At 40.7% G+C, this 17,996-nt stretch overlaps 1 protein-coding gene across 15 annotated transcripts in view; it reads left to right on the top strand.

Moving 5' to 3' along the window:
* ATP10D (ATPase phospholipid transporting 10D (putative)) overlaps window positions 1–17,996 on the top strand; it is a 57,837-nt gene that overhangs the window by 25,769 nt on the left and 14,072 nt on the right. For all 15 annotated transcript variants that reach the window (XR_010389080.1, XR_010389079.1, XR_010389078.1 and 12 more), the window contains 7 exons: window positions 99–351; window positions 5,044–5,279; window positions 7,900–8,088; window positions 10,161–10,776; window positions 12,267–12,364; window positions 13,274–13,400; window positions 16,729–16,913. Coding sequence is in view for 12 of the 15 variants with exons in the window: in XM_064511193.1 (XP_064367263.1) it covers window positions 99–351; window positions 5,044–5,279; window positions 7,900–8,088; window positions 10,161–10,776; window positions 12,267–12,364; window positions 13,274–13,400; window positions 16,729–16,913 (1,704 nt within the window). In the remaining 3 variants the exon portion in view is untranslated. The remainder of the gene's footprint in view (window positions 1–98; window positions 352–5,043; window positions 5,280–7,899; window positions 8,089–10,160; window positions 10,777–12,266; window positions 12,365–13,273; window positions 13,401–16,728; window positions 16,914–17,996) is intronic.

Here is a 17,996-nt window from a genome sequence, read left to right as displayed (position 1 = left end):
ATCCTTGGAGTAACCCTTCGGCTTCACGGGAGTTGCTTCAAGTTTGTAACTGGTCAAGGAGCTTGGTTTCATTTAATTCTCATGTTTTATTTTGACAGGTCTTGATCCCAATTTCTCTCTATGTTTCAATTGAAATTGTCAAATTGGGACAAATTTATTTAATCCAGAATGACATTGATTTTTACCATGAGAAGACAGACTCTACTATTCAGTGTCGAGCACTGAATATTGCTGAAGACCTTGGCCAGATTCAGTATATCTTCTCTGACAAGACTGGAACTCTCACTGAAAATAAGATGGTTTTCCGGAGGTGCAGCATTGCAGGACAGGAATATTGCCACGAGGAAAACGGTAAGACATGAAACAACCTGTGTGCATGATGTGTCCTTTCTCTGTTCTCAGAGAAGCTGAAAGTTCATAGGGGTCAGGTGGATTTTGCGAGGTCTGTGGGGCAATACACACTCATGGAAGGTGTGAATTCAGACTGGTCCCACTGATAGCCATGCATTTTTCCCATTATTTGTATCCCTTCATATATTTGTGCTGTGTGCTAAGAGACTTGGGCTTTGTATGTGAGGTGCTGCTGGGCTGATAGTCAAGTTCCAGCATATTTCATATCATCAACAAAATACTCTTTGTTTTCTCTGGAGGAGGTCATGTTTACTACATTTTGCTTCTCTCCTTGTAGTTTTCAGAGCCAGACCACTGGAAATTTGCCCATTTAGTCAGTCATCTCTCTCTCTCTCTCTCTCTCTCTCTCTCTCTCTCTCTCTCTCTCTCTCTCTCTCTCTCTCTCTCTCTTTTATTTTTTAACTACAGCACCAGTGCTTGTCCAGTGTTTCAAGGTTCAAACATCCTATTCAGTACCATAGAAAATGCTTAAATGTGTCCTCTACCACTTTTATGGAGTTTACCTTAAGGCTCCAATTCAACATACTGCTGCCTTTGAGGATGCAGTAACCCTAATAAAATACACCCCATAGTCAGGGCTTTAACAGTAATGTTAAGGTAGAAATCAAGCAGATGTATGTACAGGAGTGTGTGGTTAGGCTGAAAAGGTAAGTATCTTCATGAAACATAAAGAATGTGGTGTTCTTGCCTACATCTTATGCACCTGTTTGTTGTTAGCTGAAAAGTCAGAAAGCAACGTTACTGGAATTATCCATGCTGTCGTATTGAATTGCCTCATATCAGAATATCTTTCTGTGTACATCTCATGGGAGCCTATCTGTAGCCTTCTGAGAGCCCGGAGAAGATACAACTCCTGACACAGGAGGAAATATGTAGTGTTGTAAAATCTTCGATTCAATTAGCTAATTTATTAATCAGATAAAAACACAAAGTTTTTTATTACTATTATGCTATGCAAGTACTAGTGACTGCAGACATTTGATATTTTGTTGGCAGGCAACGCAAGTATTCTGTATGAGATCAAAGAGGAGATGCTGACAGGTGGACACATGAATCACAGCACTGCATTAAAAATCTGCTTGTGGTTATGCTGGTTTTGCTGCCAGATGGTACTGCTTGCTTTGCGTGAGCAAGAGGCACACCCTGCTGGCCACAGCAAGGAATCAGTTGAGCCCTTCTTTTGTTGTGTCACAGGAACGGATGGTTAGAAACCATTTCCACAATAATTTCTGTACGTCTTTTGAAAATTGCATGTTGTGGGTGTCCTGGTGCTTCTTTGGCTTTGCATGATATACTGGGAAGAATGACGAGCAAAGTCAGAATAAATACCTTCAAGTTTTGAACTGATGCATGAACAACTTAAAAAGTATAATACATTTTCAGAGTATTTTCTAAAGGCGTGAGAAGCATTTCAGAAGAGATAAACCCAAAAGTACTGAGAATGTATTAGCTGTGGCAGATCCAGGACTCATTGTTCCAGGAATAGTATGTCTACCACCTATTTCCACAAGGAGTTCGGTTAGAGTTAACTTCCAAAAATATCAGTGCGTTGATTGTGTTTATAACTATTTCATGTTGTGCCTTAGCTTCTACCTAGAGACTATGCATGTGCTTCTTACTAACAAATATAGAAAAGATGTGAACCTGAAAATCAGTCTGAAAAATGTTAGCCTATGTGTTAGTTCCATTTTACTTTTCTTCAGTTGCAGAGGTGCTGTTTGCAGGGCTTCTGCTATGCATAGTAAGAGTTCACTGCAAGTCACTTAGTCTGTACATATATTTCTGTACCTGTATCTGTATTGCCCAGGGTGAAGGGATGCATGTAAGGGAAGCATGTAACACCAGTGACTGTGATACCATATTGTCCTCCTTGTAGGTGTCTGCATGCAGCGTTCTGTCTAACGTAACACGTGCTGCCTCTCCAAACTTGGCAAAAGGCAGGTCTGCAGAGCAGTGTGGTGATACAAGAGGCAGCACATATGTTACTGCAGGCACAGCATGCAGGCAGCTATATGGCTTCTGAACAGGCTGGGAGCATGGGTGGAATGGGCATGTGTTGTCCAAACCTGTTGGTACAAGCACATATTCAGTCACTGCTGCTGCTTTCTTTCATGTACTGAGTATCAATGTCACATGTGGTATGTTATATTTGGTAGTAGTTGAGAGCCACAGTTTGTTACATATCCACCTACTTTTTTTGAGCGTGTTCTCTTTTTTTTTTAATTCATACTGACATCAGAGAGGTGACCTGGCAAGAAAGGTATAAGCTGTGGTCTCCCTACTTTCCTTGGACTCATCAGAATGGCAGATTGAGGGAAAGGAGGTTTTCATTTATGCTCCAGAAAGAAAAGACAACAGGAAATAAGAAAAATGTAACAGGACAGCAAATCTGGTGGCTTGTTTCCTGGACCTAACTATGCTCGTGCACTTTGGCTAGGAGGAAAAGGAAGTCATCCAAACTGTCCTGGAACAGATGCAGTCTTAGCTCATTTGTAGATTAATAGACTTCAAAGTATGCTTGAGATAGATCATCCACTCAGTCACTTAGTTCATATATCTGTGTTACAAAATCCTTACGTGTCTGGTAGAGGTTAATAAAATGAGGGTTTCATTTGGCTGAAGTTGAGCAAAATGCTGTCAGTAAATAATTTATTCATTTATTAATCAAAAATTTCCATTTGAGGACAGCCAAAGATACTAGAGAATTCAAGTTCTGTTTAAAGTGTGGGAGCTGGGAGCCCCTAACAGCCGCATTTTGACTTTGTGTGGAGTGAGCCCTGGTTTTGCACTGAGCCCCCAGCTTTCCATTTTTCCTTCTACAGTCCCTTATGTCTTGGCTTTATTTTATTTTTATTTTATTCTGTAAACAAAAGTGAACAGCTACAGCAGGGTGTGTTGATCCAGGTGTATGGATAGTCTAAATCTGCAGTCACTAACCTGAGAGATGGGAGGGTCCTTGTTCTAAATCTGTTTCATGACTGTCACAAACCTCTTTAGTTTCTGCATTTCCTACATGTTGTTTTTAAGAAGACACTTAGAAGTTCCCAAAATGGACCACATGCCCAAACTTTACAAAAGAAATTGTCCAACAAGGAAAAAAACAACTGTTTTTCAGTTAAAAGAACTTTTTGGTACATTTTTTCCCCAATTCAGCTACCAAATAAAAAAGTCTTTCTGACGTAGTTTTGCTCTACAGCTTTATGCTAGTGTACCGAGGGTGTACTTAATAATTCTAATATTAGGACACAATTCACCTTCTTCTGTCTCATTTTTGAGCACCAGAGCTGGGAACTTTAGAACTGTGGATTGATTTCCCATTCTCATAAACCAGAATACTATCCTGCTTTTCACCTCTTTCCTGTACAGTAGCTGCTACTTTAAATAACAGAGAAGCACTGTCACAGGAGATGTCTGTATGTTATCGTTGCTTTTTAGGATATCATTGTATTCACATTTAACTGAAATAAATGGGCAATTCACAGATCTCAGAACTATTTTTTCATATTATCTGTAGACACAGACATTGAATTGCTAGTGTGTGCTCACTGCATGCTATTTTTACTATGACAGGTGAAAACTTGAAAGCTGGTTAGTGTACAGTGATCCAGTACTGACTGGATCGGGACTGCATACTCTTGCACTTGGTCAGACCTGATCCCAGAACCCAGGTGCACACACTTGGATATGTTCTCAACAGGCAGATAGCAGCATTGGCTAGTTTCCATTTGCTACAGAGGAGTCTTTTACACCACTGATTTTTCTAGCTAAATTTGCACATAGCTGCATTTAAAGCTATGGAGCAAAGTTGTTAGATGTGTCATTACAAAGTTTTATTATTGAAGCATGCTTTTCAGTTCAGAATTCAAAAAAGTGTGGTGTGGGGGGCGGGGGAGATTCCCAGTGTATAAATGGCAAGAAACAGTTAAACAGTTTCACTGAATTCCTACTGGAAGCTGTACCTGTCGAACCACCATCATGCAGTCCTGCTAGATCATAAAATAACTAGACTTGGAAAAGACATCAGGAGGTGATTTAGTCCCATTCCTCCACCTTAAGGCAGGATTGTTGCTGTCATTCTTTGTGAACTTTTTCTTCACGTGTCTTTGGGACCTCCTGTGGTGGCTGGTAGATGACTTTCTCAGGCATTCTGTTCTATAGTCTTTCATGTCTTCTCTGACAGAAAGTTTCCCTGTTACCTAACCTGAGCCTGCCACCACTTTAGGACCGTTGCATCTTCTATTACCCACAGTGTGTATAGAAGAGAGATTATTTCTTTTCTCTTTGCAGTTGCCCTTCAAAGCTATTATTTGGCTCCCATCAATGCTCTCTTCTTGAGGCTGAGTAACTCTAACATGCTCAGCTATTTCCTTGTGGGTCATGTTTTCTAGATGTCTGATTATTCTTGCTCTCCTCTGGATTCTTCCACTGGAGTGTGTTTCTCTTAAGTGCAATGTCTGAAACAGAATGATGACAATGTGATGGCTTACAATGTTTTGATTTTTAATAAAATGTAGATTACTCTTAACTATGTACTAAATTCCTTACTAGGTTTTGTTTCCTAAGCCTCCAGACAGTGTTTTAGAAAAAATTATTTTTGCTCATGAAACAATAATTTTATTACTCTTTCTGTAGCAAAGAGGTTGGAATCCTATCAAGAGATGGATTCGGAAGATGAGGATTTACCTGATGGTCAGTGTGGCTCTTTGAGCCTTACGTCAAAATGGAGGGAGCACAAGAGCAGAGCAGTGAATGAACCTTTGAGCAAAAAATCTTTGAATCAGTTGTCTGGTGGTTACCCTGCATTAGGAGGGGAAGATGGTGCCAGTGACATTCCCCACTCACGACATGTTGCTTTCAGCAGCCGCATTGTAAGTAGCCGATGTTCGGTTTTGATGCTAAATTTCTGGACTAACTCATGAAGGAATCTCTTTTTAACCTATTTGAACTGAATGCTTGTCATGTAAGGAATCCTTTCTCTCTTTCATCAAAATGGGAGCCTCCAGTGGTTGCTTGGCTACAGCCTGTTTGCAGCATGACATTTTAACTTTTTGATCAATGGCAAAAATAAAATTGGGATTTGTTGTTTCTAAAGACGGGCCAGAACTGTTATAGAAGCCTTAGTTGTTAATACTTGTTCCAAGCCGTTTATGTAAAAACAGATGGGAAACAAAGGCCAGTTAGGGTAATACTATTTCTCCTGTTCTCCCCGAACAAATCTTTTAGAGTCAGTCTCAAGTGAAATTTTTTTTAGAGATTTTAGGTTATTATGTTAGCTATCTAAGTAGGACTTAGACTGTCTCTTATAACATCCTCATAGGCAAGCTCAGGAAGTGCGGGCTAGACAAATGGACAGTGAGGTGGATTGAGAACTGGCTGAAAGGCAGAGCTCAGAGGGTTGTGATCAGTGGCACGAAGTCTAGTTGGAGGCCTGTAACTAGTGGTGTCCCCCAGGGATCAATACTGGATCCAGTGTTGTTCAACTTATTCATCAGTGACCTGGATGAAGAGCCAGAGTGCACCCTCAGCAAGTTTGCTGATGATACAAGACTGGGAGGAGTGGCTGATACACCAGAGGGCTGTGCTACCCTTCGGAGAGACATGGACAGGCTGGAGAGTTGGGTGGAGAGGAACCTCATGAAGTTCAACAAAGGGAAGTGCATGGTCCTGCACCTAGGGAGGAATAACCCCATGCACCAGTACAGGTTGGGGACTGACCTGCTGGAAAGCAGCTCTGTGGAGAAGGACCTGGGGGTCCTGGTGGACAAGAAGTTAACCGTGAGCCAGCAATGTGCCCTTGTGGCCAAGAAGGCCAATGGTATCCTGGGGTGCACTAGAAAGAGTGTTGCCAGCAGGTCGAGGGAGGTGATCCTCCCCCTCTACTCAGCCCTGGTGAGGCCACATCTGGAGTACTGTGTCCAGTGCTGGGCTCCCCAGTATAAGAGAGACATGGGACTACTGGAGAGAGTCCAGTGGAGGGCTACGAAGACGATTAGGGGACTGGAGCATCTCTCTTAGGAGGAAAGGCTGAGAGCGCTGGGCCTGTTTAGCCTGGAGAAGAGAAGAATGAGAAGGGGTCTTATCAATGTATACAAATATCCAAAGGGAGGGTGTCAAGAGGATGGAGCCAGACTATTTTCAGTGGTGTCCAGTGACAGGACAAGAAGCAACGGGCACAAACTGAAACACAGGCAGTTCCATCTGAATATGAGGAAAAGCTTCTTTACTGTGAGGGTGACAGAGCACTGGAACAGGTTACCCAGAGAGGTTATGGAGTCTCCATCCTTGGAGATACTCAAAAGCCGTCTGGACACAATCCTGGGCAGCGTGCTCTAGGTGACCCTGCTTGAGCAGGGGGAGTTGGACTAGATGGTCTCCATAGGTGCCTTCCAACCTCAACCACTTGATGATTCTGTGACTTTTGCCCCCTAAATAACTTGGGGAATCCAGGCAGTAGGACCAGAGATGCAGAGGAACAGTCTCTCAGTGGTTGGGAACCATGGCACTGTGTCCTTGCACAGCAGTGTGAGGAGGAAACTGCTTCAGATTTTGAGACGCTCGGGTCCTGCCGTCTAACCACCTGCTGGGTACCAGGCTGAGGCTGGGCTGGGCTGGCGAAGGGATGCTGCCAGAACGATAGGCAGAGAGAGAAAGCAGGTATGTTTGCCCGTAAGGTACTCTTTAGATAGTTGGAAGAAGAGATATTCCACTGTGCACACTTTCTTGCAGAGGAGTGCATGAAAGTGTGTGAAAAGGTCAGTGTTCGTATTTGATAATACAGGTGTGACTAGCAAAAAGGAAGCCTTCGTCTGGATCACGAAGGTGTGTGCTTTGGTCCTTGCTGGTGTGATTCCATGATCATTCAAGCTCAAATGACTACCTTCATCTTAATAACAGTTTATTCTTTTGCTTTAAGAGGTTTTTGGCATTTTGTTTTGTTTTTAATAGGCAGTATCTAAATGACCAATATTCCAGTTGCACTTATTAGGGGTTGCCAGGGGTAAAAGCGCTGCCTCTGTACCCGAAGGTATCGAAATAGCATTAGTCTCGTTTAATATCTGTTGAAAAGTCTACAACTAAGACTACTATTCACCTGCCTTGGCACAAAATTTGCTATTTGCAGTGGGCTAGTACAAGGCACTGAGGAGGCCAGCATGCTCCTCCATTTCTAGTATTACCAACTCAGCAGCTGACAGGAATGGCCCTTTATTGAGTAAAGAAATTGTATGATCTTCTGTACTTCATTCATCTGTAGTTGATTCTACCTCAAGAGACTGAGATTAATTTGAAACCTTTTAATATTGGTCTCTTGAATCAATTGTCAGTAATGTCTAGTGAATGATCATTTTACCTAATATATGAGCTTTATATAGCACTTCTAAAATACATCTAGAAAGAATGTGCCACACTGAAATTATTTGCGCAAGAAGTCCCATTTGGGACTTTCAGGGCTTATATCCTAATGGACAGTTTTGTTAATCTGATCACTAGGAAACAGATGTTGTACCAGACATGCAACTGTTGGAAAAATTCAGACAAATTTCTTCTCATTACTATCCACAATCAGAAGAAGCCAGCAGTAAGTCATGTTTGGAGACCGTGTACATCACTGACTTCTTCCTTGCTCTGGCTGTCTGCAATACTGTTGTAGTTTCAGCCCCCAATCAGCCACGTCAGAAGGTAAGATGGCCTTATTTTTGACTATTTGGTCATATTTGTAATTAAATATGCTCTCTGTAATTTAATTATGAAAAAAACAAATAACTGGCATTTACAAAATGATCCTTTTCTCTGTTTTTTTTAATGTTAGAAAGGAAATACTGTAAATTTACTGAGTGCAATGAGTTCTAATGCTGGCAAAGCTTTTCTAATGCAGAAAAACTTGAATATTTTTGCTTCTATATGTAGATTATTTGTAACTTTTACAAGACATATTTTGAGATTTAATTGCGGTAACAATTTTTACTATATTCCAGTTATCTTTTGCCAGATATGTGCATAGCTTTCAGAGCGCCCTAAGACTCAGGTTACCTTTACAAATACATTATGGTTGGCTGAAAGATAAGAATCATCTCAGAAGACTCCCAGAATATTGGAATTGAGAAAGCTCTTTCCTGTTCTCTGACTCTTCAAAAAGAGTTCCTGCAAAAATATGGAAGATCAGGTTTCACATGTATAACAATTTGAAGAAAAAATGCTTCTCAGTGTAGAATAACAAGCCTCACGTTAACTGTACAGTGGATTTGCTAGACTGTCCTGGTTTAATGATCTTGAGACCTTGAGATCTTAAGTTCTTCCTGAGACTACTTGTTGTTTTCAGAACATACATCTAACTTTTGTCTAAAGATGTTACTTGCTTTTTTTTAGCTCAAGTTGTTTTCCAGGGTAGGATTTTCATAACACTGTCTGTTACTGGTTCTGACTGTGTTGCAGGAGAACTCCTGAATTCAGCCTTGATTTATTGCGCATATACCCCACTCTCCATCATTTCCATTTGCTGATTGTATCTTTCAAATAAAATTTTTCAGTGGCATGTGCAGAACTAGATTTTGCTGTCCATCTAGGCAGTGAACCTACAATCATGGCTGGAGACATTCCCAAAAGGTACCCTGTGGAGTATTAGGTACCACCTGTATATAAATGGACCTGGTATTTTAGTATGGTTCCAGGCATTCCCAGACAAATCAACATAGTATGCAGCCTACATGTGAATGTGTGGATAGGGCAATGGTATTCATAGTTACAACCTAGCCATTCCTTAAGGATGATGTAGAAAAGTAGGCAAGATTTCTTTTTTTTTTTTTACTTTTTGGGGGATGATATTTCTGAATGACTTGTTAACAGGGAAAATGATCTCCAAGTCACTAGTGGGTGGGTTGGGAGGAGGGATATGGCATAAAGGTTCTGAGTTCAGGGTTAGGGAACAGGAGGTTTCAGTGTTTCCTTAGGGAGAAGTGATACAAGGATGTATGTTCCTGCTCTCCATTTCTATGATGCTGAATAGGGAGAGACAAGTTGCATGCAATTGGGGTAGAACTGAAGCCAGAGTGTGTCCTTTCTTCATGTGTTTCAATGACAAAGGAGAATGTGCTTCCTGGAGATAACTCATCCCTAACCCTTCACCAGTGATGAGAAATGAGTGTCAGCCATGCACGCCTTATTCACTGTTCATAAGCTATTTGCTGCCTAACTGTTTTGAATAACAGTAAGCCAGTTCTTTTGTAACATTGATGGGAGAAGAACTGTCTTCTGGTTTAAAATCAGACATTAAAAAAGTATTGATAAGGTACTGTATTTTGACATTACTTGTAGCTACTTACTATGAAAGCTGCAGACTTGATTTATTCTTTACAAGTATCTTGCTGATTCAAAACAAGATTTCAAATGTTTAGTTCCACTTGCCACAACTTTTAAAAGCTATACTCTCATGCTAACTGTTCAATTACTGAAAAAGAGCAGTATTACATGGAACCATGAATCAAACTTGGAATACATGCATTTTTCAGATCTGAAATATTTTTACAGTCTATGTGGTTTGAATAAATATAGCTCTGACAAAAGCTATTTAGTGCACTCATATGGTAATAGGTTTATTTATACTGGTCATTTTTAGTATAAGTAATCAAAATCATGGCAGATTTCAAAATACTACATTCATTAAGAAGTATACATGATTTGTAAGCTGTCTTTCTTTCAAGAAATAAAATGTGAAGATTTAAACTTGTTTACTTTCTTCATCTGTTCTGTTCCAGATGAAGCTGTCTTCACTGGGTAGGATGCCTATTAAATCCCTTGAGGAAATCAGGCAGATGTTCCAGAGGCTGTCGGTCCGGAGACAAAGTTCCTCTCCACTTCCAAGTGTAGAAGAGTCATCATCTGAAAGCCCAAATAGTTTTGTGAGCAAACTGTCTATTTTCAGAATGAAACTGGCTTCACCTCCTTCGGATGGGACTGCTCAAAGGGCTGCTGAGCCTCACTGTAGTGGCAGCCCAGAAGGGCTCCCACTACCTCAAGAATTAGATATGGAGAATGTAGCTGCTGTCTGTGAACGCTACAGTGCTGGTTTCTCTCTTAAACGCTCTCCCTTACCTAAACTATGTTATGAAGCTGAAAGTCCAGATGAAGCTGCCCTGGTTCATGCTGCCAGGGCTTATAAATGTATTTTACAGTCTAGGACTCCTGACCAAATAACTGTGGACTTGGCAGGTCTGGGATCTTTAACATTTCAGCTTTTGCATATCCTGCCTTTTGATTCAGTGCGAAAAAGGATGTCAGTGGTGGTTCGGCATCCAGTCTCCAACAAAGTGGTGGTATACACAAAAGGTGCAGACTCAGTCATGATGGATTTGTTGGGAACTGAATCAGAAGGTATTTTATAGAACTTTACTCTCGGCTCACCTTTGTCTTTCTCCAGCCTAGTTGAACAGAAGAGCCTGTGCAATTTGTAAGAGGAAACAAGTAACCAAGCAGAACTCTGTTAACAGCTCCTTATAGGGAATGGAGAAAGATATTATTGCTTGTCACCTAGATACGGCTGTGTTGTGTGCTGTTACGGAAACTGAGAACAGAAAGGTTGCTGTCATTCAAAGACTTTAGTGTTGTCTAAAGAAACAGTTTATAGCCAACCAAAGTGTTTCCAGTGATAAAGTAAGGTCATCTGCTCAAATAGTTGGCTGAATGAGAACCTCATTTCTGCTACAGAATGAGAGGTATTTGATAGATTTTATTAGAATGAGATGCTTCCTAGCTATTACCTATGTTAGTGTTTCTGAGCTTTTGGAGAAATGTGGTAGTAGCAGACCTATCACCTATCAATGCTTTGTGAGTTTCTTCTTGAGTACTGAGTATTTCTATGTTTCTGGGTGTAAAAGTAATAGCCAGTGCCTGTAAGGTTGTATGGTGTCTCCTACTGGGCCTCGTTGTTCAGGGCTAAATGTTTTTGGAATCTGCCAAAGGAGAGATGCACGACCTTGCTTAAGCACTAGCTATGATTAAGTCATATACTATAGCTAACACTCATTGTTTTTTAATTGAAGGTAATAAAAAGCAAGTATTGTCTGTGTATGTTAGAAAGAAATGATATTTAAGTTCCAGAGATATTCCGATTTTTTTAAATGATTTGGACAGTAGTAGAATGGAATTATTTTTAAAGGCTCACTGTCTGTGGTAGAAACCAAAGGAAGTTTGCTTTCTGTGTTCTGTGGATGATCTCAGGGGGAAAGAGGGATGTTTCCAAATCCAGGGCTGGATTTTATCTCACCTTGTATTAGCCATCTAAAGGGCAGACAAAAAGCCTCTGTAGGCCAACAGGGAGGAAGAGGCACCTCCAAAGTGTATTTTGTTTTACTAGAGGGATAATTTCCTTTCTGAAGGTGCCTCTCACCATTTTGACTCTCAAGGTAACCTTGGAATCTAACTTCTACAAGTCTGAAGTTAGGTCACTTGAATGCCTTTCTGGATATTCCACCCTTTAAGGGTTATTTTTTTAAAAAAATTCTCTATGACTGTCCTTTTGGCTCCCTCCGACTAGATCAGTGACAGAAAACCTGCTTGGTGGCTGTGGCCCAGTTCATTTTAGAAAAGCATTTCATTTTAGAAAAATATTTTGAGATGCTGGTATCATCTGAAATCTCTGTCAGTGCCAGACTGATTCCCTATCACTGCCTGTACAGACTGGTACACTGCATGTTAACCAAAGACACGACTGCAGCACATTCTGCAAACATGAAGATAAGTTCAGAATTAAAATAAAATCTGTTTAATATTTTGCTTTTTAAACCGTATTTAGACCTTCAAAAACTTCCAATATGTTTAGTCCAAGAATTTAATTTCCTTTCTTTGCATTTGTGTAACTGTAGGTTCAGAAATGAAACAAAAGAAAATTAAAGAGAAAACTCAGAGGCATTTGGATGACTATGCTAGAAGGGGACTGCGCACTTTATGTATTGCTAAAAAGGTATTTATTTCTTTATACATATTTTTGAGGATGTTTACAGTTCATGAGCAACATGAGTGGTATCACTGATGGAACAAACATCACCACTTTGAAACAAATGCTCACATTGCCACATTTTGTTTATCTTTGTTCTTTCAAGAGATGTTTGTAAGTTGAACCAAATCAATTCTTAAATTTAGTTAGGTAGACATAGTTCTTGTCAGTGTAGGATGCCAAGCAGCTTAGTAGCTTTATTCTACAACCAGGCTGATAAATAGCCTGATTCTTTTGCATGAGTCCTGTAGGCTTGGAGCTGGGTAGAGTAGGTCTCATGTGAAACTTGCCCTGTTTGCAACTGTTTTCCAAATATGTACAACAAATGAAGTCAGGCCTGTTTTATGGGGTTTCACAAACAGTTCACAGTTTTATGAGGTCTGAATGCAAAACTAAGTGATGTTTTGAGATTCTGTTTTGAATTCAAAGCTACCTGGAAGTAAAATTCAGTAGAGATTCAAGCAGGCAAGAAAGCTTTTTACAAAGCCTACTGCAAAGTGAAAGCACAGGCTGGGTAGCTGTACAGTGCTCAAAGCTGAGGCTTTGATTCTGCAGCTGTGTCTGTGCTGCCATTAAGGAGCAGTAGGCAGTACAATATGCTCCCTGACCTGCCTACCTTCTATCTAAACAGAAATGTATCAGGCAGCCTCCAGGCACCTGGTGAACAACTTGTGCTGTGGAGCCTGTCAAGGCCTTCTGACAATTTATTAACACTGCTGTGTATGGGCATGCTGGGGCACACACGGACTGCATTATGGGGGGCTACACTTCCAGGTTCAGTATGTGGACAGCAGAACTGGCTGTAAGGACAGTTCTGGGGCACCTTTGGAAACATAGTATAGATACACCCTATGTGTTTTCTCTCTCTCTCTTTAGGTGATGAGTGATGCAGAATATGCAGAGTGGCTAAATCTTCATTTTTTAGCAGAAACCAGTATTGACAATAGGGAGGAGCTGCTGCTTGAATCTGCCATCAGGCTTGAGACCAAACTAACTTTGCTTGGTAGGTAGAGAATGCTTTCACTCACAGGAGACCCCTTATAACAGTTGTACTCTGATTTTACCTGGAAATAGCTGTGCTAACCTGATTTGCATAATACATAGCTTTCTGCAGATCTAGAATTTACTGCCACTGCTGAATTTTCTTAAACCTTGCTGGTAAGTTTCTACTAGTTGCAAAACCCACTGAAGGCAGCTAGTGTTCTGTTGTTTGTAAAGGACAAAGTTTTACTGATTTTTGTGCTCACTAGAGTGTTTGAGTGTCATCATAATCTGGTTAAATGGTAGTAACAAATCACAAGCCTGCCTGGAAAAAAGTTTGCAGGGATCCCACTTCTGGACATGTTTTCCATCACTGTTGCATTATTGGCATGGCAGGTATGCTGGTGCCAAGTCTGCCTGTACTTGCATGGAGATAAGAAGTTAAGTATGCTTATGCAGGAACCATCCCTCTGATGGTCATTCAGCTGTGCAGAAATTGGGAAGTCAAAACAAAATGAAAAGTGTTTGGCATAGATGTGTGAGAGGTAAACTGTTGGCAGTCTGGGATAATATTTCTACAGAACTGCCCAGCAAATGGCATTTGGACGACAAAGTACAAAGCTTTGAATTTGGTCAAAGACAGGTGAAGACAGTGGTGAAGACAGCTGCTACTAGAAGCCAAAGAGAGACAGATCCATTTGTCTGGAAAGCTATTACTTCCCTAATTTTGTGCCGTCCCTGCTCATGACAAATAGCATAATCCTTGATACTGAAAGGAACTCGGGGATTGCTGGCCTCAGTCTCTGGAGAGAAGCAGGGCAGTACTGCTAGCTGGTGTAGTTTTAGGGAATGATGCACAGTACAGGCACCCTTATGCACTGGAAAGTCAGCAGAGGGAGATCTAGTTGCTTTGGAGGCCTGCTGTCCTGCAGGCAGAGGCATTTTTGCACATCTCATGCCTTTGGTGGGACAGTAGGCAATAATAGGCTGGCCCTAGCATTAGATGGGAATAAGAATAAAAAAGATAAATGGCTTCATACTGCCAAGATGCTTCAGTACCTGTGCTAGCTTAGTTACTGCTGCCTGGAGCATGTGTATACTGTGATCTGCAGAGCAGAAGTACTTACAGCACTTCTCATTCTGCTTCTCTAAGCTTTCCTTTGCTTTTTTAATAACTATTATCTGGTGTAGCTGCACCTGTAATTTTCTGACTATGCTGTTAGGACTGAGAAATGAAGAGACTTTGTCCTCAAAGAATGACAAGCAAAAATTCAAATCATCTCAGTATTGCCAGGATCATGGAGAGGCCAGCAGTGGTTTTGTAGTCCATTGCGTAGGCAGGTATAAAATCCATGTGGATCTATATGAAGCCCCAGATCTTTAACTAAATGGAAAGCTATTTCTGGAAAGAATAATCCTAACACACAGTGCTCAGCTGAGAACAGATCTGACTTTTTGCAGTATATGTACTGAAACTGGCTTTTGTTGGATTAAGAAGTAATCAAATACCTCAGAAAGGGGAGTGTTAAGTGTATAGAGTGCCCAAATCCAAACAACTTGTTTCTCTCTTCCCTTGTTGTCTGGCATTACATGTCTGTCGAGAAGTTTGCATCAAATAAATTTCTGCATCTTCCTCCCTGCCTTTTTTTTTTTTTCTTTTTTTTTTTTTTTTTTTACTTTTGGTTTACATGAAAGTGTGAGCAGAGTGCAGAGCAAGGACCTGGAGGTTATCTTCTTCCAGGTGACCAGTGGCCATGAGCTCTGTGCCAAGGTGGCAGCTACTTACTGCAGGAATTGCTGTAGCATCTGAAGTTAGCCTCACCTTGTGGTCCTTATCCATCACAGTATCACAGCCAGCCCTTTATAGACAAATTGCTCACTAAAATCGTTCACTAGAAACACACTAACAGAGAAAACATTATTGTGAATTTTTCAATTATTTTTCTCTTAGAATGAACTAGATGCAGTTGGCTGAAGTTTCTGAGAAACTGTCTTAGCCTGAGAGTCCCACAAGCCAAACCCCTAGTTATGATTTAGTACCATTTGTATTGTGAACAATCTATAAAAATGTCTTCTGCCATACTAAATCACTGGCATTTCTGCTTTTCAGAGATGGTTCTGCTTTATGCTGATGTCATATTAACCTCACTGTCACCAGAACAGAAGATTTTTATAAGCTGGTTTTAGGGCACAGTTCTACCTGTTGTGCAGACCAGAAGAGAGGATGTGACTGTATTAAAGACCCTGTCTATTTTATTCAAAGTTTTTCTGTAATCTGCTAAGATACAGCATAATACTGTCTTGCATATTGAGTGGTAATATAATATAATATGGTATATATTGCATATAAGAGTGCTAAGCCGATCAAAGATAGCATTTTCTCATTTTTTTTGTCTTTCTCAGATCTGCCTCTTTTGCGGGGGGTTTAGTTTGTTTGTTTTCCTTATCCACACGTCCATTTCCTGTACTCCAGTCCTTTCCTGGGGGAGTATTTTGACAAGAGTAGCTATCCTTCAGGCTTCTGAAATCCCTGCCAGAGTAGGGGAACCAAGGGAGGGGCAACTTTATCTGTCCAAAGTAGGCAATGGCAATGACGGTGGAGGGTGGGTTAGAGCAGGTGTTTCCTCCCTGTGGGGAAATAGGTCTGCAGTGCTAGCAGGAGGAAGGGCGTAACGCTTTCTTAGTTTAGTGCTATGTATTGGAGGGACCTGGGACAAGATATACTGCAGCTATGAGGGACTGAGAAACTTCCTGATGAATGGGAGAACTTTGCAGCAATATGCAAAAATATATGCAAAAAGAGGGGATTTTGGTGTGGAAGAGGTAGGCGCTTGGGACAAGAGGTGTGGAGAATTCAGCTAGGGGAGGGCTGAGAATAAGGAAGAGAAGCAGGGCTTAAGATAGGAAAGATCAAGGTGATACATGAAAAGAAGGTTTGGAATAGACTGAAGTTGGAGGGAGTGGGAATAATGGAGTGTACTTGTCATGAAAAGTCTGGGGGTCTGAAATACATTGGGGTGACTAGGAGATACTGAGCAGCTTTGGGATTGTAGGCACTGTGCAATGAGACAACTGAGATAGAAAAAGGTTGGCTTAAAAGCGTCTTGTGAAGAGTTGGAGGCCACTGAGTCTGTAAGCTTTAAGGATGGTATGTGTCAATGATCAGGCATGTGCTGGGCTTTGCAACAGAAAGGTTAAGGAATGGAGGCATTCCTCTGCCCAAGTATCTCGCAGTAGGGTGTCTGTTTGGGGTACTGATAGGCACAAAAGACCATCCTGTCCCGTCGTTCTTGCAGCCTGTTGGTTTTGGAAATACAGTGGCACTAATCCTTCTGCCTGTCTAAATGAAGGTGCCACTGGCATTGAAGATCGCCTGCAAGAGGGTGTTCCAGACACGATACAGGCATTACGGAAAGCAGGGATAAAAATATGGATGCTGACAGGTGACAAGAGAGAGACAGCTGTCAGCATTGCCTATGCTTGTGGACTGCTGGAGCCAGATGACAGAATCTTCACTCTCAAATCACAAAGTAGAGTGAGTCAAAAATTACGCTTTTCCTCGAGGTTTTTTTTTTTTCTACTGAGAAATACACTCAGGCTATATTACAGGGCTATATGGAAAAATAAAATATCCTCTGTTTTCCCATCTGACAAAAGGTGGCATGATTTCTTAGAATACCAAAATGCTGGAAAACTGGCAGTTTGCCTCCCTGTGTGTGAAATATTTTGTATGTGTGTAACATCTGTTTCTTTACATACAGTCCGTAAATGATCATCAATTATTTTAACTGGGTAGACTGCTTAATTTCTATTCATGCTAGATTAGAGAGTTGACATACTTCATATGTTATTAGAAATATGTAAGTTACAGCATATTAGCAATGTAAGAATTATTGTCATGGAAATTGTAATGAGTTAAAGCTTTGTCCTGCTTTGTGTCATATCTTCCCTCAACCCTGCTTGACTTGCATAAATGTGCAAGGAATTGTCTCATTAAAGTGCATTGTGAACAGTTTTTGAGACAATTAGTCTGTTAACAATTTTAATAGAGAAAAAGCCTTCTTCTCCCACCCAATAGCTGAGTCATGTGATAAAGAGTGGTAAGTTGCTGATGTTTTGGGTGGCAAGTTTAATCCTACTTGCTAGTTTTGCCCTTTTGTTGATGTTTATAACTAGCTGCTTTTCAAATTTTAATTTATCAATTTTGGGTTTCTCAAGAGCAAAATTAAAAATTGTGACTGGTAAAGTCAACCTGTCAAGTCTCTCCTCAGAGCAGAGACACGAAATTTGAGACGACTTCTTTAAAGGACCAGAAGATTTTTATACAAACATTTTCCTTCTTATAAGTTACTTCAGCAATTTAAGTTGTATCCATCCCAGAAGATTGTGTGGCCAGCGATAACTGTTGGGAAAATAAATTGAAGAAGGAAGTATTTTTAGTCCAATTGTGTTTGGGGAAAGTATTTGCTTTTTATTTATACTTTTTGCCTTCCGCTTTGCCTCAATTACTTGGACAAAGGGTGTCTTTGTTAACAGTGAGAACTGAGCCCCTTTTGTAAAAGTGCTTTTCTTCCCTAGAACTGGGCTTTGAAATCAAAAGTAGACAGGATCTGTCACT

The sequence above is a fragment of the Dromaius novaehollandiae genome, chromosome 4, assembly GCF_036370855.1.
Source record: "Dromaius novaehollandiae isolate bDroNov1 chromosome 4, bDroNov1.hap1, whole genome shotgun sequence".
NCBI classification, from domain to species: domain Eukaryota; kingdom Metazoa; phylum Chordata; class Aves; order Casuariiformes; family Dromaiidae; genus Dromaius; species Dromaius novaehollandiae.
This window is presented reverse-complemented; position numbering and strand designations above follow the sequence as displayed.